General features: G+C 38.3%; 1 protein-coding gene across 1 annotated transcript in view; it reads right to left on the bottom strand.

The window, feature by feature from the left end:
* khdrbs2 (KH domain containing, RNA binding, signal transduction associated 2) overlaps positions 1 to 23,487 on the bottom strand; it is a 59,294-nt gene extending 35,807 nt beyond the window's left edge. Inside the window, exons 1-2 of the mRNA XM_071532981.1 lie at positions 23,397 to 23,487; positions 11,346 to 11,473 (exon numbers count right to left, since the gene is read on the bottom strand). Coding sequence (XP_071389082.1) covers positions 11,346 to 11,473; positions 23,397 to 23,487 — 219 coding nt within the window. The remainder of the gene's footprint in view (positions 1 to 11,345; positions 11,474 to 23,396) is intronic.
* Positions 23,488 to 26,314: the final 2,827 nt, after the last annotated feature.

Genomic DNA, 26,314 nt, shown 5'->3' with positions numbered 1-26,314 from the left:
TGGTTTTAACGGCTAGATATGTTTAATTATGTTTATTGTGCCCAGAGGTAGTTGAGTGATTAAGTCTCCAGCCTTTATTGCAAGTGTAATAAAGCAGGCTGAAATCCCAAAATGGGGGAATCAATGTGAGTTCAATTACAGGCTATAACCAAGGTGACAGAAGACAGATGACCTAAATCTGCCTTAGGACTCTGGACAGCATTATTTTCATCATAACAAAAATGACTTTCAGAATGGAACTGAAATAATTCCCATTAATGTGTAAACCCTGAACTGCGGCAGATGGCCCAAACACACAGATGTTGAGTAAACAAAACAAATATTGTGACTTCCTGTTAATTCTAATGGCTGACAAATAACTTCAGCCAAAATCAATACAGATGAGCAGCCAGCTACAGTGCCAAAGTGAGAAGTCAACAAAGCTGTGCAAGACCGCAAAACAGATTCAGACAGGCAGTCTTTGCTGTCAAGAGTAAAAAAATAATAATTCTTACAATCTCATCTCTTTTCTTAGCCTCAGACTGAATGGCCATTTGGTTTCCACTCCATTATTCTCTGAAACTCTCTAAAATCTGAAGAGTGGGCAGGACACGATTCAGGAGTCTGGAACTAGGCTACTCTTTTCTTGCTAGTCTCTGACAAACTATGGCCATTATTAAATGACTGGCAGGCAAACAATGGCTAATTCATTCACAAAGTTGTCCTTTTTTTGCATTAAACCTTGTATTATTATTACTTTTTTAACAAATGGATGGTCAACTGAACCAATCCTGCTCGAAATGCAACAAAAGTAGTCGCCACTATGTAAAGTGGAAGGGTTTTTACATGGGGGGGGCATTTTATCTTCCCTTTAGTATATCTCATAAACAGCATTGTGTCATACAAAGTCATCACACAAACACTGGCTCGCTGGGATCTCATAGTGGAACTGCGATACTATCGTACAAGTGCTTAATTTTAATTCACACTTTCTAAGCCTCGACTGTATTCAGCGCTTATCTAAGCAAAACACCTTTCCACATGATAGGCCTTTCTTTGGGACACTGACATCTCTGGGCAGACAAAAATGGGATTTTTGTATGGGTAGAACACAGCTGCAGCACTATTTAAAGGTCACAATAACCGAAGACTGATAAGGTGGAAATTGTGGCACCCACAAGGACAAAATACAATTTTATGTTATGGGCTCATTGGGCTCATTGGGCTGTGTACCTGCAGGATGGCTACTTCAGCAATTACCTTACACAGGTGATATTTAACATGAGTTTGTTCACATATGTATTCAGGGTAAGAAAGATGTCCTTCGTCTTGTTTTTTATTAAATCAAATACATCATACTGAAGAGGGCATGTGTTGAATGAATTTGAAAAATGCTCACATGCAGACATGCAGAATAGTCACAATACTGGTCTCTGACTGGCAGGCGGTCTCAGCCACTGAAAATCCATTTCATGCCCCAAGGTTATGAGATGCTAATCATGCTGTCTCATTAAACAACAGAAGGGAAGACAAATTCCAGCTAAGCAGTGATGAAAATGAGTATGCTGATTACCTTAATCATATTTTTGCTGAGTAAATAGTGATCTCAGCAACAATTTCAAAACTTTTAGACGTGCCCTGTGAGTATATCATTTGTTTACATGACATACCCAGATCATACCCAGATCAACCTTGTTGTCAAGGTTTCATCACTTTTTATGATTAAACTTTTTCAGAGGAGATTCAAGATTAGAATGGGCAGGTAAGGTCACTGGAGGAGAGCTTTAAGGCCTTCTTCCATCTCAGCAGGCTGTAAAATGACAAGAAACAGGCACCAGAAGGGAGGAAAAAAGAGAAGCGGAGAGAAGCGAAGAATTAAAACACCAAACAGGAATCATTTGCTATCTACGAATTCAATTTAATAGATACACAATTCTAACTGTATGCTAACCATACTGTGTGAAGCATATGAAAAAAATGAACAAGCTACATGGGAATTTCTACATAGTACCGCTTTCAAACAATACCGAAGCACAAAGACAAACAGGTGTAGTATCACATTGTAGTTGTTTTCTGTGATTGGTTGATTTTACTATCACATGCCATACAGCATTTAAATTTTTAATTTTTTTTTTTAATTACAGATTTGTGGTTGCTGTTTTGCCAAAGTCTGCCCATTCAAAAAACAGAATAATCCCCTGCATTTTCAGCCTCCGGATATTGAAGAAGAAAGTGCCTACTTAAACAGTTTTAATTCTTTCTACTGAAGCAGCCTAAAAATTAACAAGTACTACACACAGTTCTTACAGGCCAGCTGACTTTTGAAGACCTATAAAGAAACAGCATACTTTGTGAGTCAATGACACAAGAAATTTAGGTGAAGAATCTTAATGAAACATGAATATTAATGAATATTAATGAAACATGCAGGATCAGCAGACAAATCACACGAGTCTGCTATGCCTGACTTGTAAAACATTTATTATGTATCGGGGTCTCCTGTCCTCTCCAACGACCTGCATATTAATTACCAACAGTGATTATATTTTGGCCCTGCATGTAATGAAAAAAAATGCACATCTCTCAGCCAATCAGAACTGAGCATTCAACAAAGAAATGGATATGAAATGAAAACTTGAATGTTCATGATTTCTCGAATGGATTTGGTCAAATGGATTAGATTCCACTACTTTTATTTGCATTCTTATATGTTGAAATGTTTATATGAATGTGTATATATAGCCTACACTCTACATGTATGTACTGTATGTATGCATGTATGTACACTCCATGGCCACCTTACCAGAGCTGGGAGTAAGTCACACACGTGCAAGTCACAAGTCTTAACCTTCAAGTCCCAAGCAAGTCCCAAGTTACTGTGGTGAGAATCAAGCAAGTCAAGTCGAGTCCCTGCTATAAGTCAAGCAAGACAAGTCAAGTCATTGCTCAGGTCAAGCAAGTCACAAGTCAAGTCATATGAAATTCCGATGATCTACCCCAGTTTCCACACTTAAATGTTAAAAGACAGTGGTCATGAAAAGTTGAGCTTTATTTTCAACATTAACGAAAACTGTTGCAGCCTGCTTACATCTTATAAATCTTACTGATATTTGACATTTTGTGGCAATCAATAACAAGCCTCCTAAATGAACAACAAGTAAATATTTAATAAAAAAAAAAAGTCAAGTCGTTTCGAGTCATCTGTCTCAAGTCATGAATACCAAGTCAAAGTCAAGTCGAGTCTTTTATCAATGTTAGTCAAGCAAGTCTCAAGTCCTCAAATTTGCGACTCGAGTCTGACTCGGGTCAAGTCATGTGACTCGAGTCCCCCACCTCTGCACCTTACTACGTTACTAGTTACACCTCCCTGTTTACGCAAACAGCTCGCTCCTCCAGACAGTGAATCATGTTGTGACTCATTTCATAAAGCATGCAGACAGGGTCGAGAGTTTCAGTTACTGTTCAACTAAACATTAGAATGGGCAAAACATGTGATTTAAGTGACTTTGAATGTGTTATGATTGTTGGTGCCAGATGTGCCAGCTCCAGCATCTCAGAAACAGCTGCCCTTCTGGGATTTTACAGAGAGTGGTGCAATAAACAAGTAAACCTATCATAACCCATGAATGATGCAGGCAGCCCTTGGGCCAATCAGTAACAAGATGCATCATCCCTCTGGGCTTCATCCAAACTGGACCAATGGTGTAGCAGCTATGGCTTTTAAGAGTTTGAAATTTTAACCTTTAATTATAGTGCCCCCATCCAGCCAATTCTTATATTTTTTTTAAACATCAGAAAAGCCAAAATGCATCATCCCTACAAGTTTCATCAAAATCACACTAGTGGTGTCTGACATATCATCTTTGAGTAAATACATTGCACTTTAAATCATAGCGTTAGGCGAATCAGTGGACCACAGTGCGAAGATGCATCACTCCTCCAAGTTTCATCCAAATCAGACCAGGGTTGTGCGAGATATCACCTAAGATACCATGTTTGACAGTTGGATGGACAAGATTTTGTCTATTTTTTTCTTTAGGAATAAACTGGACAGGCAAGCAACAGGGCGAGTGAGTTACAGAGGGGAATTGATTCTTTAAATTAAGCTCAGAATGCTGTAGCGTGGCTGACACTAATCGAATAATCTTTACGCTGGAAGCATATGGCCACTGTGGTAAAAATAATTCTGGAGTTTCACTGACAGCAGCGGGGTGGGGGGGAGGGGGGCCTGAATCCTATTTTGAGCAATGGTCGTTTGACAGCTCTCCAGCAACTACCTAACAATGGATTTCAGATGCGCGACAGCTGGAGGTGAATTTGTTATTCAGCAGGGACAGTAACGTGGGGTTTGAGATCTGCCAGCGGATTACAGCATGCCTTCTAGTTGATCGTGGGATGATTTTGAGAAAAAATACAGAATAAATTGGAGAATATATACACATCAAGTTCAACAGAGTTCCAATCACACACATCCAGGCATTGTAACAAGCTTGACTGGCATTAATAAATCCCTGGACCCGCCGCAACTGCAATATTCATTTATTTTGTTGATAGCAAATACTGTGCTGCCTGACACTAATTAGTAAATTAGAAAAGGACTAATTTTGGCTGGCATTGTACCATTTATATTTAGAAAAAAATGCTCAGTATTGGTTGAATTTTTTTTTTTCATTGTTGGAAAACTTGAATCCTCCATGTGCCAGATTGTCAAATCCTTTCTCTGCAAAATAATTCTTCCAAGTCATAATTTAATTACTTTGCAGCAATGTTACAGATAGTGATGGTGAAGCATGTCTGCACACTCTTGGACTGTTGAAATGTACAAGAATAGATTTATGATATTTCATATTTTGCTCTGTCAGGATCCACAGAAAGCAAGATTGAACATTATCGACTGCTGGACATGAGAAAACAGACTCCAGCTACGGCACAAAGTGGGGTTACAATGTGAAGTAGTTACAAAGCACAGCCAATTATTCTGTGCAGTTCTCAGTAAGGCCTGTTTTATATCAAAGTGAAAAATCAGACATATTGATCAGTAAGACACTGGCAGGATTTTACAACTGTATGACCATCATGTGAAAGCATTTTTGATAGCAGTAAGTCACATATTAATGCACACATTGGAACATACCTTGAAGATCATATAACATGCCAACAGGGTGGATGAACCAAATCACAACACCATGAGAAGTGGTAGAGGATGAGAAGCACAAGGAAATATGGATAATCCACAGGTCTGGTGCATACTGTATACTGTATATATATGTAAAATAAATAAAATAAAACAGTATCTGAAAAACAGCTGCATGACACAAATTTTTGAGTTTCTGAGATGAAAATGACAATTGCTAAGAGGACTTTTATAGTGATTTTTCTTTTTTCTTTTTTTTTTGCTAGGCAGCTTTGCACTTTTAACTGTAATTTTTTGGAAGTTTGAAGGACTTCATTACCCAGAAATCATGTAATGTGATGTCAGTAAACCGCGCACTCCTCTGACCTATCTGGCCCAAGATGGTGAAAAAAAAAATGTTCAAGGCATTGTTTGGTGAGTCCAACTTTCTCTCTGAGCTCGCTATTGTTTAGAAGAAAGATATGTATTCCACTCTTAATTTTCGATTCATAATTTCCTGTGTGCCAAGAAGATATTAAATTTGGGGAAATAAGGTGAAACTACGGGGTCTCAATTAGTGGAGATGGCATCTTTCATGTAGCTGTTATGAATATGCATTCAAGTGTTATCAAAAAATCAAAATAAACGTACAGTAATAATAGAAAAACGTACCTCTGGGGTTAGCCATGAAATGTCTAAGTGTCACAAATCTGTTTTAAACTTTGTATGGTATTTGTTGTATGCACCAAACCCGTCTTTCCAAGCTCTGTATTACTCATCTTTTTCTCATCCTCTTCTCTGGGCAGGCACATGATCAAAGAGTCACTTCATCTAGCTAATTACAATTAACCGAGAGTGCAGTGTTACCAAGATATTTAAGATAGTGACACTGCAGTAGTGCGGGGTGCTGACTGTGCAACTAGGTCACAGTAACTGTTGTTGGACAACTCCTTTCAGTCCCTTTGGACCGCCCAGCCTTGCTTACTTTGCATAGCTGGCACTATTATGTTCATTATACAGAACCAAGATTTTGAGGCAATATACTATAGATGGGCAATTTTGTTAATGACCATCAGTATTTGTTTCACAGTACATTTATATTTATAGCACACTCTGTTATCCGCATTGATTTTGTCCCTGATGTCGATCCCCATCCCTGCTGAAAACACTACAGCCTGTCTCCATTATCACAAAATGTTGTAGTAATTGTAGTAATTGCTGTAATGCAGTATGTATGCACTGTATATATTATGTATCACATGTCTTGAAATACCATGATTCATTATGATGATGGAGTGCATCCAAAGTGGGAACAGGTGTAAAGGGCAAAACCAATTACAACTGTGATGAAACTATTTATTAAAATGCTAATTTATATTGGCCTATTTTGGCAATGCAAGTAGAATGACATACACCAGGATAAACGTTTGATATGGCTATAGGTACAAAACAATGTGTGTAATGTCTGATTGGAAAACTAGTACACTCTCCTGGGTAATGTCTGTGTAATGTGTGTTGCACTAGCATGGGTTTGAATCCCTTCATGCCATACAGTTACATCTCTTCACCCTTTCTTGCCCATCTTCACTGGAAACTAAACCAAATACTGAGGGAAGCTGACTTTCCTGTGAAATAGCCTCAAATGAACTTCATGCCCTAGCTAACACTTAAGACTACTTCCAACTTGACACAAATGAACCGAAGACAACCGCTGCTGCTACCTGCATCTCTCACTCCCCACCACCACCCAGTATCCTCCTGTGGGCTCTCTTTCTTTATGGTTACCCATGGGGGGTTACATTGATCTCTCCATGCACTTGCTTTTGGCTGCCTTTAAATTGTGCTTTGCAGGGAGTCTTACGAAACACAGCCTTGATGCCAAAATAAAATCTATATTTACATTTCCTCTATAAAAAGTTCATATTCAATATGGGAGTTGTTTGACTGAAGTATATATACAGTATATTTTTGACAAATACTTGGGCACTTTTATCCAGTGCATACATTTTTAGTCTGAATGGCTCCAGCAGGAATCAAACCCCTGACTATTTCAGTGTTAGTGCCATGCTGTAGCCTATTGAGCTATATGGGACCACGGCCCATAAAGTTGCATATTCAACCAGCTCAGCAGCCTTGTGCTTAAAGTATCCACTTAAACCTGCAATAAGTGATATCAGACCATATAACCAATCTTGAACCTATTGTGTGCAATGTAATGTAATGGATATAAACCAATATCCACACAGCAGCCAGCTGTGTTGCTGTTTTCAGCTCTTTTCTAAAGCTTGTTGTCAAATTCTGCTCCGGAGCGAAGCTCCTCCCGGTCCAATCAGTAGCTTTAAATTTTTTTTAAAAATTAGCTTGGCTCCTCCCTTGCTGTTTAAATGCATCCCTCACCCCCTCCCATTCCTGAAAATTTTCCAGCAAGCGAGCGAGCGGACTTTATAAACCAGTAAACTTGCTACCTACCTCTTCACTTGTCATTGTTTGTGGCACACTTCTCTGTAGGTATCATAAAATGTGAAAATCACTAACATTTCCGAGATCAGAGTTCTGGCATTTCAAAAGTTATTGGTGTTAAAATACACCACACAATGTTTCATCCCCATTTATTGGTTTATGTTTCAAACACTTTTTCTTTTTGAGTCACTGTGTGTAAACTCCAGCTATTATTTTCAACTCCTTTCAGGTGGTAGCATCTCATTAGGTACCACTTTGTGGGCTTCAGAACATTCTTGTGTGACAGTGGCTATGTTTACATGCACAGACTTTACCTGCTTGTTCAAGTATCTGGTAACCAAGTCGAACATCATAATTTGGTTAGAATAACGCAGGTAAGCTCATTCTCTGATTATGAGAAACCAAGTTAAGCTGCCTGGCTTACTCCGGTATTAAAGAAGTTACTGTGGCATGTATCTACACACTTTTTTTCACTTTCTTTTCACCATCTGGCCAAACTCAGACTCGCACGGTGTTATGAGTACATTCTGGTGTCAACACAAACTTGGATATTGGGGTCATCATTTCTTTCCCATGTATTAGAAGTAACCTACTATTGCTCAGTCAAAGAGGGAGGGGGTTGCTGGCGGCTGTACCTTTTCATACTTTTTTTTTTCATACTGCTGGCAGACTGTTCTATCTGTAGGCGGGACAGCACAAGTGGACAGGAATATTCTGTTAATTGGTTTATTCTCAGCAAGAAGGAAACTCAATCGCAGGGTATCAAACAGCTTGACCCAAATGAGACCATAACCAAAGTATAACTCCTACAGTTTGTGGTGCAGTCTGAACAAGATAATCTTTGATACCTGAAAAGGCAATTTGATTCCTCTAATATTAAAGTAGCTACAAGATTATTATGATGATATTACTAGAAATCCTACTATCAAAAAGTACATCTGATTAAAGATAAGAGATAAGTTGATTAATGTTCATGCACAGAGAACCCACCCCATTTAACAGGCCATGAGATTATTATCCCTGCACTAATTTCTCCAGCACTAATTTAATCTAACTTCTAATTTCTAGTCTGCAGGAAGAAAATGAATGTTTCCATAGAAACAGTATCTTTGTCATGACTTGAGAGAAATGTTCATTTGAGTTTTCAAATTGATAGGAAAACTTTCCCTTGACAGACTGTCTAAGGCTTGTCAGCTGGAGCCATATTTTGCAAAGGTTGCTGGCAATCTCTAGAGGTGCCATTACAAAAATATACTTAACCCTATCTTTACATACCGGCAGTGGTGAATGAATCAGTTTTCCCTAATTTTCACAATAAGTATTTTTGAACAAAAAATGCTATAACAAACAAACAGAGACAGAGACTGATGGATATACAGAGACACAGGTAGATAAATAGGAATAGGCTGACAGATACAGGTAGACACAGATAGATAGACATATAAAGCCTACTTTAATGAGGACATCAAAAGAACAACAAGGAGTGTGAGCTCTTCCAGAGTCTTTATGGATCTCCTCTGTAAGAAACAGGCTCATTTGGCTTTTTCGTTTTTTTATAGATTTGAGATCACTTTAATAGAGTGAGTAGTTCCTGAACACAGCTTAATTACTTTCTCAACATTGACCATGAGGAAGAAACAGCAAATTGATTTCGGTGTGTGAGTGTCCTGGGGCTCATTGGGCTAAGAGCTAAGGGCTTCTGTGTCGCAGCTGAGTATCCCTCTGCCCCAACTTTTCTGCTATTTTCAACTGTAAACCGTTGAATAAGACAGAAATGTCATTAAAATGAGCTTAAAACATTATTTTTTGATACCATAATGCTATTAGTCTTATTTGGCACAGCTATTTGTTCAAGCCACTTCATAAATCATACTATAATGGATTCACAGCAGCAGATTACTTCAAATGTAAATAAATGTTATTGCAATTATCAAAAGGGTTGCACCAGATGAAACTCATGGTAGTACCCCCGCTTCATGAGTATACCTATTTTCAGTGGACTGCATGTAATGAAATGCAGTGCAGGAGAGTTTCACTTATCAATTCTGACAAATCAATTTTTTTCATTTTATTCTTCGATCTTCAGGACCTCTGGTCTGAATTTTGACCAATTTAAGGCATTTTTGCCTCCTTGAAAGTGGAGTCAACTGTAGAAAAGACAATGCCTTTATCCTTTGTTCTTTATTTGTATACTTTTTATCTAATGCTGTAGCAATTGATCGTCTTCCTGAGGTCTATATATAGTAATGTTATAAAACTTAACAAATATTAGACAACACCATATAAACAATTGTTTCCATGTTTTAAATGGCTGTTTATCTGTTGTTTTTACTTCTTTTAATGTTCCATTTTATGTCCAGCACTTATAGCTGCAAACCATATGAAAGGTGCTTTACAATAAAATGTATTATCAAAATAGCTGGAAAACTATGCACTATCAGCAACAAACAGGAAAAGCAACAAACCATGCAAACAGAAAACAAAGGATGTTAACAGTGAAGAACTCCCAGATTCCAGACATGTAGCAAATTGTACTGGTGACTTTTTGTAATGCAAATTTGATATACTTGAGTGACAATTTAAAATCCAAAATATTTTCTATAACAGTTTTCTTCATACAGTGAGTCTGTTGCCTCGGTATAGCTGGATATCCATTACTCGCGTGTGTTGTGCAACATTCATCAAAATACCAAATGTTTAAAATGGCTGATAAGACATCAGCCGACTCAGTATCTTGGGTGATTAGACTCATAGCAGCAATGTGGGTATTATAGAGTGGGTTTTTTCCAGCTTCTTAATCTCTCCACCTAATCAATCACTAAATATTGAATAATCAATGTTACTTGGCAGCAGTCGGCCATTGGAGAGGCCAAGCAGCCAAAGGGATTAATCAAGACCATAGAAGTGCATGTAAGTAAGCACATGCCACACAGTAAGTTATTTCTGACTACAGCATCAAAACATTTCTGGTGTCCAGGGTCATTTTTGACATTTGTCAATTTTGCAGTTATAAACTATCAGCTAAGCAAAATGGTTATCAAATGCAATATAAGAATGTAAAGTCAGCACATAAAAAGGATTAACATGTTGGCCATGCCAGATAGAGAGAGGAAACTAGTAGAGCTAGCATCACCACACCAATCAATTCAATAGTGTCTTGTTGGTGACAGACATTTAAATCGTGTAATTATGCATCAGAGAAATCAAATTACAGTTCAGGATTGTCTTTTACTCATTTTTAAATGAGCAGATGTCCAGGATTTTTGAAAAAATAGCATCTGAAAAAATTGTGGGTAACACTTTACAATAACCATCATTAATAAATGTTAAATTAATGATAATTTAATATGTATAAATTTTTATTTGATGTTTAATTAACAACTAATTGGTCATTAGTTAATTTCCTACACGGTTTACTAGTAATAGTAAATTATATAGTGTAAATGATTTAATCATTACTCAATGACATGATAATAGATCAATTAATTATTTATATATTGTATCATAACTGTTTGATTGCCATAGTTAACAGAACAAACAAAAAAACAAAACAAAACAAAACATATAGCCTAATGTTGCAACAGATGTTTACAATGTTTAGTAAATTCATTTCTGTTCAAGTTAAAATGATGCAAATTACTCCTCCAGATGTACTGTTATGTTATTTTGTCTGAATTCCATTATTTAACCCAAAATTCCATTTGTCTGTCAGTGTTTTGTGCAAAAAAATAAAATGTAGGGCGCTGAACAGGTGCAGCATGATTGGTTGAAACGGGGTTGCTGTGTCCCTTACCTTTGGATACTGTTGGACAGGAATGAGAACTCTTTCGGAGAGCTTGACATTTTTATTGCTGATGATATCTAGGTATTTCTTCATGTCACCATCTTTTCTCAATTCATCGCCCTCATACTTTTCAATTTCTGGAGCAAAACAAAAAAACAAAGAAAAAAGTCAGTCAACATTTTCAACAGTTATCATCCATGTCTGCTTTGAAGCTAACTGAATGTCACAACAAAATCCCAACCAATTTTTCAAATGCATGTCATCACACACACAATCACAAATTAGACTTTAGATTTAGACTGGATTTTTTTATATTACATTACATTAGATGATTAGCTGAAGATGGGGTATTGCACATTTAATGATCATCCTTCTGACTCCTGATACAGGACCTCTAATCTCAAAGAAACTGGCAGCAATCAAACCAGCACCAATCAAAACAACAATGGAGGCAGACAGCCAGACTCAGCTCACTCTGCCTCACCTCACTGTAAACTGAGCTCCCATTGGCTATTGGCAGTCTCGGGTCTTGAATGAGTCTGTGATCCCCATACACCACAGGACTTGTTCAGGACCCATGCAGGTGTCAGGTCGCACATACGAATCATGTTTGATATTATCAGGGTGGCTCAGATCAGTCTGCGAGACAATCTGGGTGATTAAGATTGAATCTGTAAACTCCTCACACTACCAGATAATCTTTGCCAACTACCGTTCCCGATCAGGATCGGTGGTTGGCAAGATGGGCCATATAATCCTCTAGTGTGTCCCCAACCTTGCTGCAACAAGATGAGAGTTGAGAGGTGGATATTAACTATCCGGTTCAGCATATTGTACCAGCCTGATAGACAGTCAAGCTGCACAGTCCCACAACACCCAGAACAGTGACATTTACTTGACTGATGTATTTTATAGCACTTGAGCTGAAAGTGACACACTGACAACACATTAAAGGTTCTAGAAATGAAGCTATCACTTGTGCAATTAGGGGGATCTCTCTGTCACTAACTAATTAAAACTCAGTGGAATAAAGATTATGAACCTGCAACACACTTCTTGGACTTCACAGACTTGGACAGAAAGAACAACGCCTTGTTCTCTCTGTCTTGTCCATCCGTCCTTGGGCGAGTTCCTCTATTCAGACTCAAGAGTTAATTTAGACGAGAGCAATCCGCCAACTGTCCAAGGTCAATAGATGAAGCTGTGAGGTTAAAATGGATGGGTTTCCCTTTGTGGCATAATGTAGAGGTATGTGTAGTAGTTTTTTGTAATTGTCTCCTGCCATTTGGACATTTCATTATAGACCAGAGGTTTGGAAAAAGAGAATGTCTAAAGTCTTAATAACTAACCAACATATTGTTTTAAATTTCATTTCATTTTGTTCTCTCAGTCTCCAGCAGGAGTATTTCTCTGTCGCTCCAACTGTTGACCAGTGAATGATGGAAAGGATGGAGTAAGTATTTTTTTTAGTCAGCAAGTAAAGTACCTGCTATAAGTAGCTCTACAGAGTGAATCCACAGAGAGTCATGCTAAGCCTTCAAAGTCTCAGATTTTGGCTAAGGATCAGTTTCTGTGGAGATACGACAAAATTCGAGTGCCAGGCTGAAATAACGTTCTGCTTTATGTTCCCAGTGACTGGTCTTTTTGTGGTAGTTTTTCCTTGATGTAACCCTCTGGCCATCCATAACTCTCGCTTAATGATCCCTCAGTTCCAAGCAGCTCTGACATTCACTCATTACAGTTTTTGATGGCCCATGGTTTCATTTTTACACAGAGAATTAAGGTTAAATCTCAAAGACCTGAGCTCCCTGTATGCTACAACCCCCAAAGCTTGAACTGCATGGATGTTTCTCAGCATGACAGAATCTTTTTGATTGTGTCACTTGTCTTAGGAAGATCCTTTAAATTGGAACACACTGTCATTTTTTCTTTTCTTTTTTTTGCCATTTCTCTCAAACGACTCTCACAAAAGCTGCCAAACTGATCTCAAAATGAGAAGACGTCGACATGGGAGACACTGCAAGTGAGTGAATGTTTAAAAATGCCTCTCAGTAATAAAGGATGTGTGTGTGTGTCTGTGTGTGTGTGTGTGTGTGTGTGTGTGTGTGTGTGTGTGTGTGTGTGTGAATTTGTCTCAAAAACAATCAGTGGCAGATGGTGGGCAGTGTTGAGGCATCACTCCTATAAACGGCCTCTGGGCTACTTACTGAAGCAAGAGTTTTATTTACTATGTGTGAGGACTTCTTTGTGGTGCCATTGTAATCTGACACTATATTGTTAACAAATCATGTGAGCTCATGCCAAATACAAACAAAAAATAAAATCATATGCTTGGGTATTTCTACTTGTCCCCCGGTGAGGCTGTGCCGAAAAGGATTATAACAGGTAAGCCCAGAGGTAATGCTTATTCATACCAGCACCACCTGCCACTGGGTGTAGACTGTGCCCAAAACTGCTTGCTGAAGCTCCAGGTTCACTGTTTGAAAGACCTCTCCAACCTCTTATTCCCTACGACCCGCTGATTCCATACACTCTGACTTGCAATGTGGCACTTCATTTTTACCAGGTGTCCCAGGAGAGCAGTAGCTTACAAAATATGCCGTAAAAATGGCTTTTATGTGGCCTGCCTGGAAAGATAAATAAAACACAACACTGTACTTCTGTCCCTTACTGTACAAGCTACTGTAGGAGAAATGTAACTAGATATATGTATATTTTTAATCAATTCCGCTTTTTGGGAAGTGTACTGCACAGTGACATTAAAGATATTAAATATATTTAGAGGGGTGGAATGTTATCTATATATATTTTTTTATAATTTTAGACAGTTGAAAGAGTTACTTGATGATTCATCAAGAGACAAACACTGCATCTGCTCCACAAACAGTAAGAGTAAAGAGACTGGATCTGTGAACACAGTGACAGACCAAATGCAAATTTTCAGCAATAGAGGTACATTTTCATGTTCATTTCTGCTAGCAGTACAATGAAGCTCATTTGAATGTAAAAGTGCAAACAAACACTCCTGGAGTTCACAGTCGATCTCCAGCTCCAGGCTTTGTCTAAGTTCTGTTTCTTGATATCCTCATAGATTAGTTCTGGTTTTCAGGCTTTGGGGGATAATTTTGTTTTAGGGCATGTTTTCATCTTGAAGTGTTTTCACTTTAAGATGGATAGCATTAATATTATTTGTATAAAATAATACCATAACCACCACCATGAATAACATTATACTTTTTGGAACAGTGGGAATATAGTGGAATATACCTTCATTCTGGTATGCAGCCCACTATTAAAATCTGAGAAGATGTGTGTGTGGTGTATGTGTGTGTGAGAGAGAGAGAAAGAGAGAGAGAGAGAGTGTGAGAGAGAGAGAGTGTGAGAGAGAGAGAGACAGAGAGAGAGAGAGAGAGAGAGAGAGAGAGAGAGAGAGAGAAAGAGACAGAGGGAGAGAGAGAGAGAGAGAGAGAGAGAGAGAGAGAGAGAGTATATAAATCTGGAGAAACATTCAAACTCACATCATTACAGGTATATGGAAGGAAGCGATGGAAGCCTTAAGATCTGAGAAGCGAGGCTTTGCGTAGAAGGTCACTGGTTCCAGTCCTCACACAGGAGGGGAAAATCTCAAGGGATGGAACTGAATGACTAGCTGCCCCCCCCCCACCCCTCCCCCTCTCCACCCCTCCACTCCACCCTCTCCTCCTTCTACAGCTACTACTGAGGTGCCCTTGATCCCTGCTATTGCGCTGTCCAAACTGCTTCAGTGGAGCTGCTCACTGGCCAAGAATAAAGATTGCGGCTTTACTGGGTGGGCAGCTACCAGGTAAATGTGTGCAACTGTATGAGTTAAGCGGCAAGGTGTTGCTGAGAAAAGAGCAAATGTGCTCAGTCAGTCTTCCATGGCTAAAGGTTAAGTATGTGCTTTAGTCCACTGCGCCACAGAGCATCAACACAGACTCAGAACAGTTAGGAGCTCTTTTATCCTCCACACCAGTAAAACTCCAAGGAATACTGCGTTTAAATGGCAGCAAACTGCATTCAAATTTAAATAAGCACTAGTATCTCTTAGAAATGTAGACATCAAATCTTGAGAATGAGTCATAGCACTTTCAATTGTGTGTATATACCTACATACACATATACATACAGTACATACATATATTTTCAATTTGTCAAATACAACTATAACTCAAAATCCAAGTCTCTTCCCTCAGTAACTCAGCTGTTGTCTTTAAGTTGTTAATTCTCACATCTTGTCTTTATTGGATTTAATTTGCTTGTTTGCCATACTATTATACCATGCAGTTTGACTTACATTTGTGTAAATCAATAATGTATTACGTTAGTTACGTTACTGTGCAAGTGCTGAATAAGTTCTGTTTGCTTCACTGCTATGCAAAGATAGAATTACTTCCATATGAATACAACATTTATTTGGGTTCTTTCAATCCTGGATGATCTTGCCGGAGTCAAATTGGCTCCCCACTGCTTATCTAGGGGTTTATGGTTTTCTGATGGGCCAACAGAAAATAATGATCCAGAGACTGCTTCACACAGTAATATAGGAAGGAAACAATACAGTAATTAATTGCTTCCTATTAAAGTTAATTTATTTTTGTGCCCGACTCGGACCCCTTTTATTTCAAAATCAAAGATAAAATCGAACACATATTATGTCTTGTTAATCTGTGCTGTGCTCTCATGCTGTGGGGGGACACTTTGAGTGACAAGCTAAAACAGAGCATGCTGACAAACCTCAGTACAATATAACACAACACTTGGGATGCATTACAATTACTTTGCTGCTACCTAACATGCTTTTTGTAGACAAAAATGCATATGCATATTTATTACACTGCTCACCTTATATTTTGCAATGCTAGCTAAAAGGCTGGATAACTGCAAACAGCAAAACAGGCAAGCATGAAACAAAAACTGCAGATACTGAGTTAATGAAAAAACACATTTGACACAAACTCCATCAATGCATTCTGCAAAGCCAGCAACTAATTCTTATCAAGTTAACACACCAATAAATATTTTCCAAATTATGGAAAAAATGAATACATAAAAATTCTAAAGGTCTTTCAAAGGACAGTGCGTTGGCTGTTTGGTTTAAATTATTAATAGATTTATTCTACCTATTGAATGGTATTTCTATAATCTTGAATTCTCAATGGGAGCAAATGTGAATCAATTTAATTACCCTCCAAGGACTGATTGCTTGTGCACATCAAACAGAAAGAGGTTGTTATACACAGGCCCTTTATTTTTTATTTTTTATTTCATTACCGTATGAACTCTGGGAGACTGGACTGGGTGGAGGGAATGGACAAAGAGATCTGTAATTAATTTTTGCCTTTTTCTCTTTCTGAATGTGAATGTATGTGGCTGTGAATGTGTAGCATTGTATGGCAATGTACAGTTTCTGTGTTTTTAACTGAGCTGTACTGAGTCAAACTATACTTAATTGTTGACATGGTAATATAAAATATTGAATCTTGAATCTAATTATAGTGCCATCTTCAAATTCTCTAGTGTATGTGCCACAAAAGCTCAAGTGAAAAAAACAAATTACTATTCATGCAAATTACATATTAGAAAGCAAGCAAACCATGCACGATTTAATCATGTTGAGGTTTCAATGATTTAGCTATTTACTGCAGTTACAGCCAAGGAAGAATGGGAAATCTCAAACTAAAACTATGGTGGGTAACATGTGAGACAGGAGCATCAAAAAGTATTTTGCCACACGGCTGCTGCTCTCTTGCTCCATTCCTATTGACGCATGTGATATACATGAACTGGTGATTTTAAGTTATTTTTGTCCTTATTTCTTATATGTTATTGGGTTTAATTTGCTTGTTTGCCATGTAAGCTACAGTGATGTTTAATCCAAATCACATATTTTTAAATTGTTGATTTTAAATTGTTGCGTTTGTTACAGTACATCATTGTATAGTAGTAGTGATGAATAAGTTTGTCATTTTTTTTCAACCCGGTTTTGCTCAAATTGGCTTCTACTTTTCTAGGGTTTCAATGCCTTGTTTGATGGGAAATCTACTGAAACTTCAGTTATGTTGGATGACAGATATCAGCACAGTGGGGTGCACAGAAAAATGCAGAGGCTGATGGATTTTAATCAGCTCTGAGCAGAGAGTAAAAGTAAGGTTGCACAACAGAACTCCCCTCTGGTCTGTAACAACATGAATCTACAAATAGCAACAAATCACATTTTACAACAGAAAATTTGGTGAAATCAGGGGAAGGACTATGGTTCGGTCGATGTGTCAATTTGTCTGTTCATTCATTTGTTCATTAGTTTGTCTTTTCGTTCTTTCTTTAGTCCATATGATACCTCAGACACTGCTAATTGGATTTTGACAAAACCTGGAGGAATGATGCATCTCAGTACTGTGTTGCAGTTTTTTAAAAACGAAACTGTTTGGCCCAAAGGAGGCGCTACATCTTTTGTTTGTTCATACATGTGTCTCATGCAATATCTTTGACACCACTGATCAGATTTTGACAAAACTTTGTGGAATGATGCATCTCACCACTGCATTTTTATATTTTCAAAATTACATTGATTGACCAGTGGAGGGCGCTATATTGGTGGTTTGTTCGTCCTTGTGTCATGCACAATATCTCAGGCAACACCGATTGAATTTCGATTCAATTTGGGAGAATGATCCATGTTACCACTGCATTTTGGCAAATTATACTGATTAGCCAAAGAGAATGTGTCATGTGTCACACATGATATCTCAGACTGGATGAAATATGTAGCTGTGATGTTCTACTACATTAAAAGATCAACCATGTCAGAGTTATTGATTTTTTTTGCCCTTGCTCCAATGGCTAGCAATCACTTCACATCTGCCTCTAACAACTGAATATAAAGTGACGTACAAAGTAACTTGAAATGCCTCAAAGTGTATGAAAACACCTGTAAATAAAACATTTGTCCAGAGATAAGTTTTTCATCTAAATGATCTATCATTATGACAGCGATGTTGCTTTTGTATTAAATACTTGCTGCCATCCTTCCTGCTTTATTTGCACCTGATCTTGCTCTGGTTTTGTTTAAAAAAAATCCATCTTCTGTCTGGCTCTTATTTCTTTACTTAGCACTTTCCTGTTATATGTGAACATTTAAGAGGCACAGTAATATAATCTGATATCTAATATCTATTGTCAGTGTGCTGCAGCTTTGACTCATGCACTCACTTCTATTGCTTGAAATGTTAGTGACCTTGGAATTTAATCTTATTCGACTGTTGCACTTATTGTAAGTCATTCTTGATAAGAGTGTCAGCTAAATGCTTAAAATGTAATGCAATGTCTGCCTTCCCTGAAATGTAATTTTTGTGCCCTTTCGATGGGCCATACTGTACCACTTGAGGTGGTGTTTATCTATCACTGCAATGAGTCACTGCAAGACATTAAGCAGGCCATCCCACAATAGATCAGCTGAAAATGTGATCAACAATTTCTATAAATTCGAAGAGAGACAGAGTAAGTGCAAATCAATTCTTAGAGTCTATGGAGAGAATTGCACTCTGTTGCGAGGCATCGTCCAAACCAAATGTGAAAAACTGGTCTTTGTGTGTGTGTGTGTGTGTGTGTGTGTCTGTGTGTGTGTGTGTGTGTGTGTGTGTGTGTAGGAAGGCCTATGCTCTTGTAATATGCATTTGCACCTTGAGTTGAGCCCTTCATTCCTGCGAAAAAGCACCTTTTATGAAACAGTGGAGTTTCTTTCTGCCTTTCACCTAACTTTAATCTATTCATAATTGGTAAAATCAATATCACCTTAACCATCACTCATCAAAGTCTCTTGTCTTAATATCTCTAATTTTTGTTCTACATTATTATTATGTGATGTGAGCCTATTTCTGTTGGACCCTTGATTGAGCGAATTGACTCATTGTGGGTCCTGGGCTGAATAAGAACCCTGTGGCTAGACCTCTATTCTATTCTATTCTATTCTATTCTATAGTAGTGTAGGGTAAGCAAGGGAAGCAACATGAGTTATCACTTCAACAGAAGACTTTCCAGTTTTATTCTTCTCTAATCTTGTTCTTATACCTTTAATTAAAAACAGAGAAAACTTCTAGAGATTGCTTCCATATGTTCAAATTTGATCTGGAAATTAATCAGGGTGACAGGTAATGGCATTATGAAATGGCCAAGTGTATTTATTTTACATTTCTGCTTCAATTCCCATGCTTATCTTTTGTTTGAGAAGCCTTCGCCATTCAAATCTCACACAGCTTTGTTTGCGTTGTCACTCTGCCTACCAAAACTTGTGAGTACACAAATGAGTAGCAGCGTTATATGTGCATGCACTGTCAGAATGGCTAGTGACAATGTAAACTTTATCTAAACAACATCTAAATAAATGCAGGGAAAAAAAAGAACTCAAAGTGTAATGTGCTCAAACATCTCCTTCACCCTAAAAATGGAAAGATAGTTTTTCTCCAAAGCCTCTCCAATGGTTCTTTCCTTGTCCATCAATCTCCTCCCTTCCGTCTCCCTGTCTGCTTTGCTTTCCACCTTATTAGGGATCTCATCGGTTTTCTGGGCAAGACCGGGCTACGTGGCATGCAGGCGAGTCTCACCCAGAAAACTGGTGGGATCTATAAAATGCTTCCTTTTCTTGTCTCCGGCTTCAGCCGTCTTTTCAAACAACAATCTGATTCTTTGGTCGATGCCAAATTAAAGTGTAACATATACTGTGGCGGACTGGCAGAGTGGCATTTTCTGGACATTTGACATAAATTTGTGTGATGTTTGAGGACCAAATTTCAGCTTGGTGTTTTATCTTAACTGTAGTCTTGCAAGTTGCATCTGTCAGTTTGATCAATGATTCAGTCCACACACACGTGCTCTCAATTTTAAATGGGCTGACTTTGTAGCCAATCAGGAGCACAGTTCTCAAGGACCCACATGTTGCTTTAGGCTGCAGAGTTTCACTTGATGGTGAAAAGTAGGGGAGAAAATCTATAATGACTTTAATGCATTTAAAGTTCAGTCTTTTTAGTTGTTATTCTTATTGTCTTTTATAAGTTATGCTGTCTGTACAGCACTTTGCAAAGGATATTTAACTAAAGCTTAGTATAAATAGAATAGACTAGAATAAAGCTTATTGTCACTAGAGGAGACATGAAGGCTCTGTAATGATCTTGCACCTCACACTGCTCCCATCTGAAAGAGAATTCAAAACTCCTCTGTTTTCAAAGAACAGGGGCTGGAGCAGCTTTGTCCCAACGGCTATAAATCAGCTCAGCAAGAAACAAATGATTTTAGAAGCAACATCATTCAAATACATAAGTAGTTCATTCCATATATATTGAGCTGTTAAATGGAAGCATGGTGAATCCATGTTTGTATGCAGTTTACTATTGTTCATGATGTGAATAATGCAGGATTATATGCTGTTCAGTGACAAATAGCTGTGAATATATAAATCTGTGAATGCTGTTTATCTTGCTGCCCACTGATATGCATGATTTGCACATCATCCATGCATCATCCGTCTATGGTGTGAATATTTCTGTGTTGACCTATCCATGAGCATGGACTGACGAAAATGCTAACAATGGTGTGAATGTCGTTAAACTTATGAACATTGTTTTATATGCCGCCCACAGCTGAATATGTTAAACACTGTGTGTATTTTCTGAGTTGGCATGGCAAGACTGACTGGGCTGACAGTTTATTATACTGATTGTCTACTATTGTGTAAGATGCAGACTATTTTCTCTGTTGGCCTTGCAAACTGAATGCTTCTCAGGACAAAGAATACTATTGTATTGTATTGTACTGTATTGTATTGTACCTCATGGTGAACTGTAAACAAGATAAATATAAAAAACACAGACAAAAACACCCAAAGATGGAATTATCTATACCAGGAACTTGATAATATCTGCTATGAATGAATGAATGAATGAATGAATGAATGAATGAATGAAAAATCAATCAATCAGTCAATCAATCAATCAATTTAATCGATGATAAGATTTACAGTTTTGCTGGAAGATCCTGTATAGCTCAAGTGAGATTGGTGGACAAGAAGAGTGCAAAACACTATTTTAACATGCTAAAAGATTTTCACTGTGACAGATATGATTAGGACATTTTCTACAGTTGTGATTGTATCCCTGGCATATGAGTCAGCCTTGAGTAGATTTGGCAAAGTGTACTGTGGTGACAGGTGATCCGATCTGCATCACAATTAGCCACAAGAGCGGGATTGTCAGGTGTTTCATCAACACATTTGGGCAAGGAAGCTCAAGGGGCAGAACATTCATAAACACCCTTTCAAATCAGTGAGTGTTCGTTTAACATGCTGTGCAACTGGACAGCTCTGACACAACAGACTGAGAACTGTGACAAATTAATGTACAAGCAACGTTTGAGTGTTTCATTTCAGCTATACAATGGGATAGAATCAATGACTTGAATAAGTGTGGTGTGCAGTCGCCTTCAAAATTGACAAGTTGGTGATCATAATCAGGATTTCAGATAGAGTTTTTATAAATGTGAAACCATAATCATGGCATGATAGTCAAGCTATGATTGTAGACTATATTCTCTGCCTCTGTGTGGTTTAGACTCAGGCCAAAGAGAGCTCATAGTGTGGGTTTGCAGTGGAGTATGCAACAACAGCTAAATCTCTTGATTCATTTACTTGATAATCATTCTCAAATTACTAATCTAAATGAGCTCCTGTGTTTGCTTTGCACTCATTAGTTTGTTGTTAACAAGTGGCAGATTCTCAGTATGTGGTTGAGACCAAGGCAACTGATAAGGGAGTACTACAGGCTGCAGGTTCAAGTTGATTACACTGCATTTACAAGCATTTCATTGTAATGTCTGTACTATGCCTATGAAAAATAAACTTGAACATGACAATAAGTCAGAGGAAAGTCTGCAGATCATCCGCCTCAACAGAATCTGGCTCCTTCTGTGACCTTGATCACAGTGATCAGTTCACTGTAACAAGTATTTATGTATAGAGGAGGTGCATTGATACTAAACAGAATCAATAGATTCACTTCAAAATTAAAATATTTCATGTTGCAATTTTCTTTGGTGTATTATAACCTATGACTCCTGATACAAACGCTACTGGTACTTGCATTTCAGCCTGCAGTGTACAGTGATCTCTCAGACACACAGACTACTTAAAATGTCCCAATGCTGATGATAGCTGCTCAATAAGCTTAATCCTGAATGATGAACATTCAAGGAGGATGTCAAGTTTGCCAAAATGCCAGCAAGCCCCTTTTTCTCACAATATGCATTAGCCTGTTTTAAACTAATGAAGTAATTAAAACATACTAATTTGATTAGAAATGACAAGTTGTAAAAGAAAAGACAAAAATCCTTACTTAAATCCTATCCTTCCTCAATGCTGAACGGCTACAGCAGCTGGTAGAACAGTATCTTTTCATGGAGGATAAACAGCACAGTTTAAAGCCAATCAATCATATAATTAATGTAGACTGACTCAGTTGTCCTTTCATCATTTAAAATGTAATAGAAACAGGCAATAGCTGTGCCTGTGTTCTTCATATGAAACAGCACACAACTTCAACCCAACCTCGTGTTTCTGAAGCGGTACAGAACTGCTCTATGCAAATGTTCTGTCTATTTGCCTGTGTCGGTGTAGTGTGTCGATGTTTGACCTTGGAGGGCAGTGGGTTAGGCGACACAGAGGAAGAGGTAACAGCAGCTGATGCTACTACGACTTTAAACACACTTTACTTTCTTTGCCCGCTGCATTTCTGCCGCTTATTAGAGGAGAATCCCCGAAAAGTTCTGCATTGGAGCCAACGGGACAATTTCGCACAATAGATTCACTGCCATCAACCAAGCACTAAGAGTCAAGGACGATGTCTTAAAAAAACAACTCACATTAGGTCACTACACTTCCCAAAACACACTGCAATGGTGTTTTCTGTTGCAGGCAATATGGTGAATGAACACTGATGAACATATTAGGCAAATCCACAATGCTCACAATAGATTTAATACCCATCACCGGCTTACCTTCCGCGAGCAGGCGCATCGCGTGCACAAAGGAGGGGTCCAGGCTATCTTTCTCGGCCACCAGTTCAGGTAAGTACTTATCCTGATGCATTGTTATTACAGCGGACCTCTTCACCGCCTGTGCAGGTGAGACGACAGGAGTGCTGAGCGGCGGAATGCAACTACCCTTACTGCTCCTGCTCTCGGTACACCAGTCTTTTTGGATATAGCACAAGCAAACTCCCCCCAAAAAAACTAGTCGTCCCAGGTCTTGGAGCTGCCTGACTGGAGGGTGAATGTGATTCAGAGGTGTGAGCCCATCTCTGCCACCGCCGCTGCCTCTCCTCGGCACCTCGCCAGACACTCCGGCTCACTCACTGGATCTGCAGACCGTGTTGCTCCCCGCCCCTCACTAACATTATTGGCCCTATCTCGGACAGGCGCGGCTGGGAAACAAAGATGGTCCCCGCTGAGTGCATACCAATTGGGCAGCAGGGTTAGCGGGAAATGAAAAATGTAGCTTCAAAGTGGGCGTTCCAGTGTTGACCATGCAGCTTCCACTGATGATAACTTCATTGGAAGTTTCTGCAGAAATGTACTAATCCTGTGATAAATCTTCTACACACTTAGAAAGGATGTGCCATTTTAATAGGCCTACGTGTGTGTGTGTCTTCTTTGGGAAAACACTGCACGTGTTACTTTTCAGCACAATGTATGCTAATAACAAAACATAACACAACATGTGTTGTCATTAACATATGTTGTGTTGAAAAGTAACACGAGTGTGTGTTGTCCCAAAGAAGAAAGGATGTGATAAAAAAAAAAAAAAACACATCCTTTCTAAGAGTGTAGCCTACAAATATCACAGTAAAACTTTAAATATCATGTAACTAATATAGGCTAAACAAAATAAACCACAGACAATCCTATAGTAATAGGCCTATCGTAAGACAAAATAAATCCATTAAGTGCGATAAAATCACTAGACTCGTTATTGAGTACCGCAGTCACAATACAACTCTCTATAAGACTATTATAGGGATATTATAGTCATTTTTCGTCAGGTGATATCGATACCTGCGGGTCGGGTGCTCACCAGCTGACATAACATTGCTCACTTTGATATAATAAGCTTAGTCAATAATGTCACAATAGTAAGGGATAATGCCATTATTAACGACAAATACCTCCTAACAAATACTTTCTCACTTTAGTCAAGGCAATGTACGGTGGCCCGTGAGGTTCTATTGGAGTTTCCACAGTGTCCAGACACCTAACCAATTTCACTAGAGAGTTGGCTAATTAGTATTCATAGTAAAGTGTGAAGTGTATCCATTACCGCTGTGCCCTAAGGCAGAAAGCCACTGATATGCCACAAAGTCCCATGTCACTGTCCGTGGTGCTGAACACCGGCTACATGAGCGAAATCTTATCCTCCCATCCACTCTGCATGGTGTTTTAACATGTGGAATTAGCATTTAAGGGCTCTGACATTCAAGATGAGGTCTTTTGTTCATTACATGTAGCTTGGATATGTAACAAAAGCACCAGAGCCAGAGACTGACCAGGGACTGATGGTAACATGATGAGACTAACAAGAGAATTTATTACTTTATTTTGCGTATTTGCTTTACTTTTACAGTATCAGCTGCAAAAATCCTTTGACAAAATGTTTGTTGAACAGTTAAGCAACCAAGTTGCAATTTCTGCTGATTTTCAAGCTCACTGTGGTTAGAGAGTCAGCATATGATTATCAGGGTCATGCCAGATTTTCACCTCCAGTTCTCTAAACTTATGTGAGATGGCCTAATTGGGGCTAAATGAGGTCAAGCCAAGAAGTTTTTTGCCTTAGCAAGAAAAGTGAACAAAATCACATTACACCTCCTGAGAGCATTTGACTTTTTTTCCACCAGGCGAATGCTTCATTAGGAGCCTTTGAAGCAATGTCAGTAGTGTCAGCAATGTCAGCACGAGCGCTTTTGGAGACTGTATCTCATATGAAATGCCTCTCTTGTCCCCTAGTTATGACACTGACTTGAATCCTAAAAGAGGTCGTTTGCAGCACACAGGCGGCCTTAGAGTTACAAATGAGCTTTTAGCAGAAGATGCTGGTGAATACCCAATTCTACTTCTACTTGACCTTTGTTGCTTTTGACTCTACTGATCACAATCATAAAGACTGTGGGAGTTATAGATATTGATCTTAATTGATTCACATCACTGTCAAATAGGCATGCAGCTTTGTTACACTGCGCTAATTATCAGGTTATGTATGCTTGTTCTCACTTTATATGCTCACACTTGGTCATATGATTTATAGTTACAGTACCATGAATGTTTTTAGTATTTTTTGTTTCAATTCTACAGTAATGACACACAACTTGTCTGTAAAATCGAATAGTACAATTCATGTGGATTATTTTAGAGATCTAGCACATAATAAGAATTGAACGTCTCAAAATGTCTTTTATGCTCAAAATATAAACATCAGGTTGTCATACTGTATTTTACACTTCAAAGGGTTACATCAAATTCCAAATAGTCCTGGTAAATGTTTCCTTGTGCTTTGACAAGAATACAAAATAAATAAGTAAATAGTAAATAAATAATCAGTTTAGTAGAGATTGCCCCCACATTCCCCCTACTAGCCCTTGGATTCACATGAATCCGTTCACGTGTAGCTATAACATTGCCATAGATACAGCACATAACAGATCCAGCTTTATGACTTTTATTGAGTGACAATTTAAAAGTGGTGAATGACGGTATTATTTTATAGTTTTCTATTGATTTGGACAGAACCTTATTAATTCTGAATTAAACTGTAGCTAATTTTGGAGCTAATAAGCATGGCATGTAGAACTGTAGCTTTCATTTGACGTAGACCACTTTCCAGCATTAATAGTGAGTATTAAAGGTTTAAAATCACACTGGTGGCT

This window comes from Centroberyx affinis, unplaced genomic scaffold, assembly GCF_046629955.1.
Source record: "Centroberyx affinis isolate AG114_WGS23_722 - 3 ecotype Tasmania unplaced genomic scaffold, CSIRO-AGI_Caff_v1 ptg002297l_1, whole genome shotgun sequence".
NCBI lineage: Eukaryota > Metazoa > Chordata > Actinopteri > Beryciformes > Berycidae > Centroberyx > Centroberyx affinis.
Note: the sequence above shows the minus strand (reverse complement) of the source record. Positions and strands in the feature narration are given on the sequence as shown.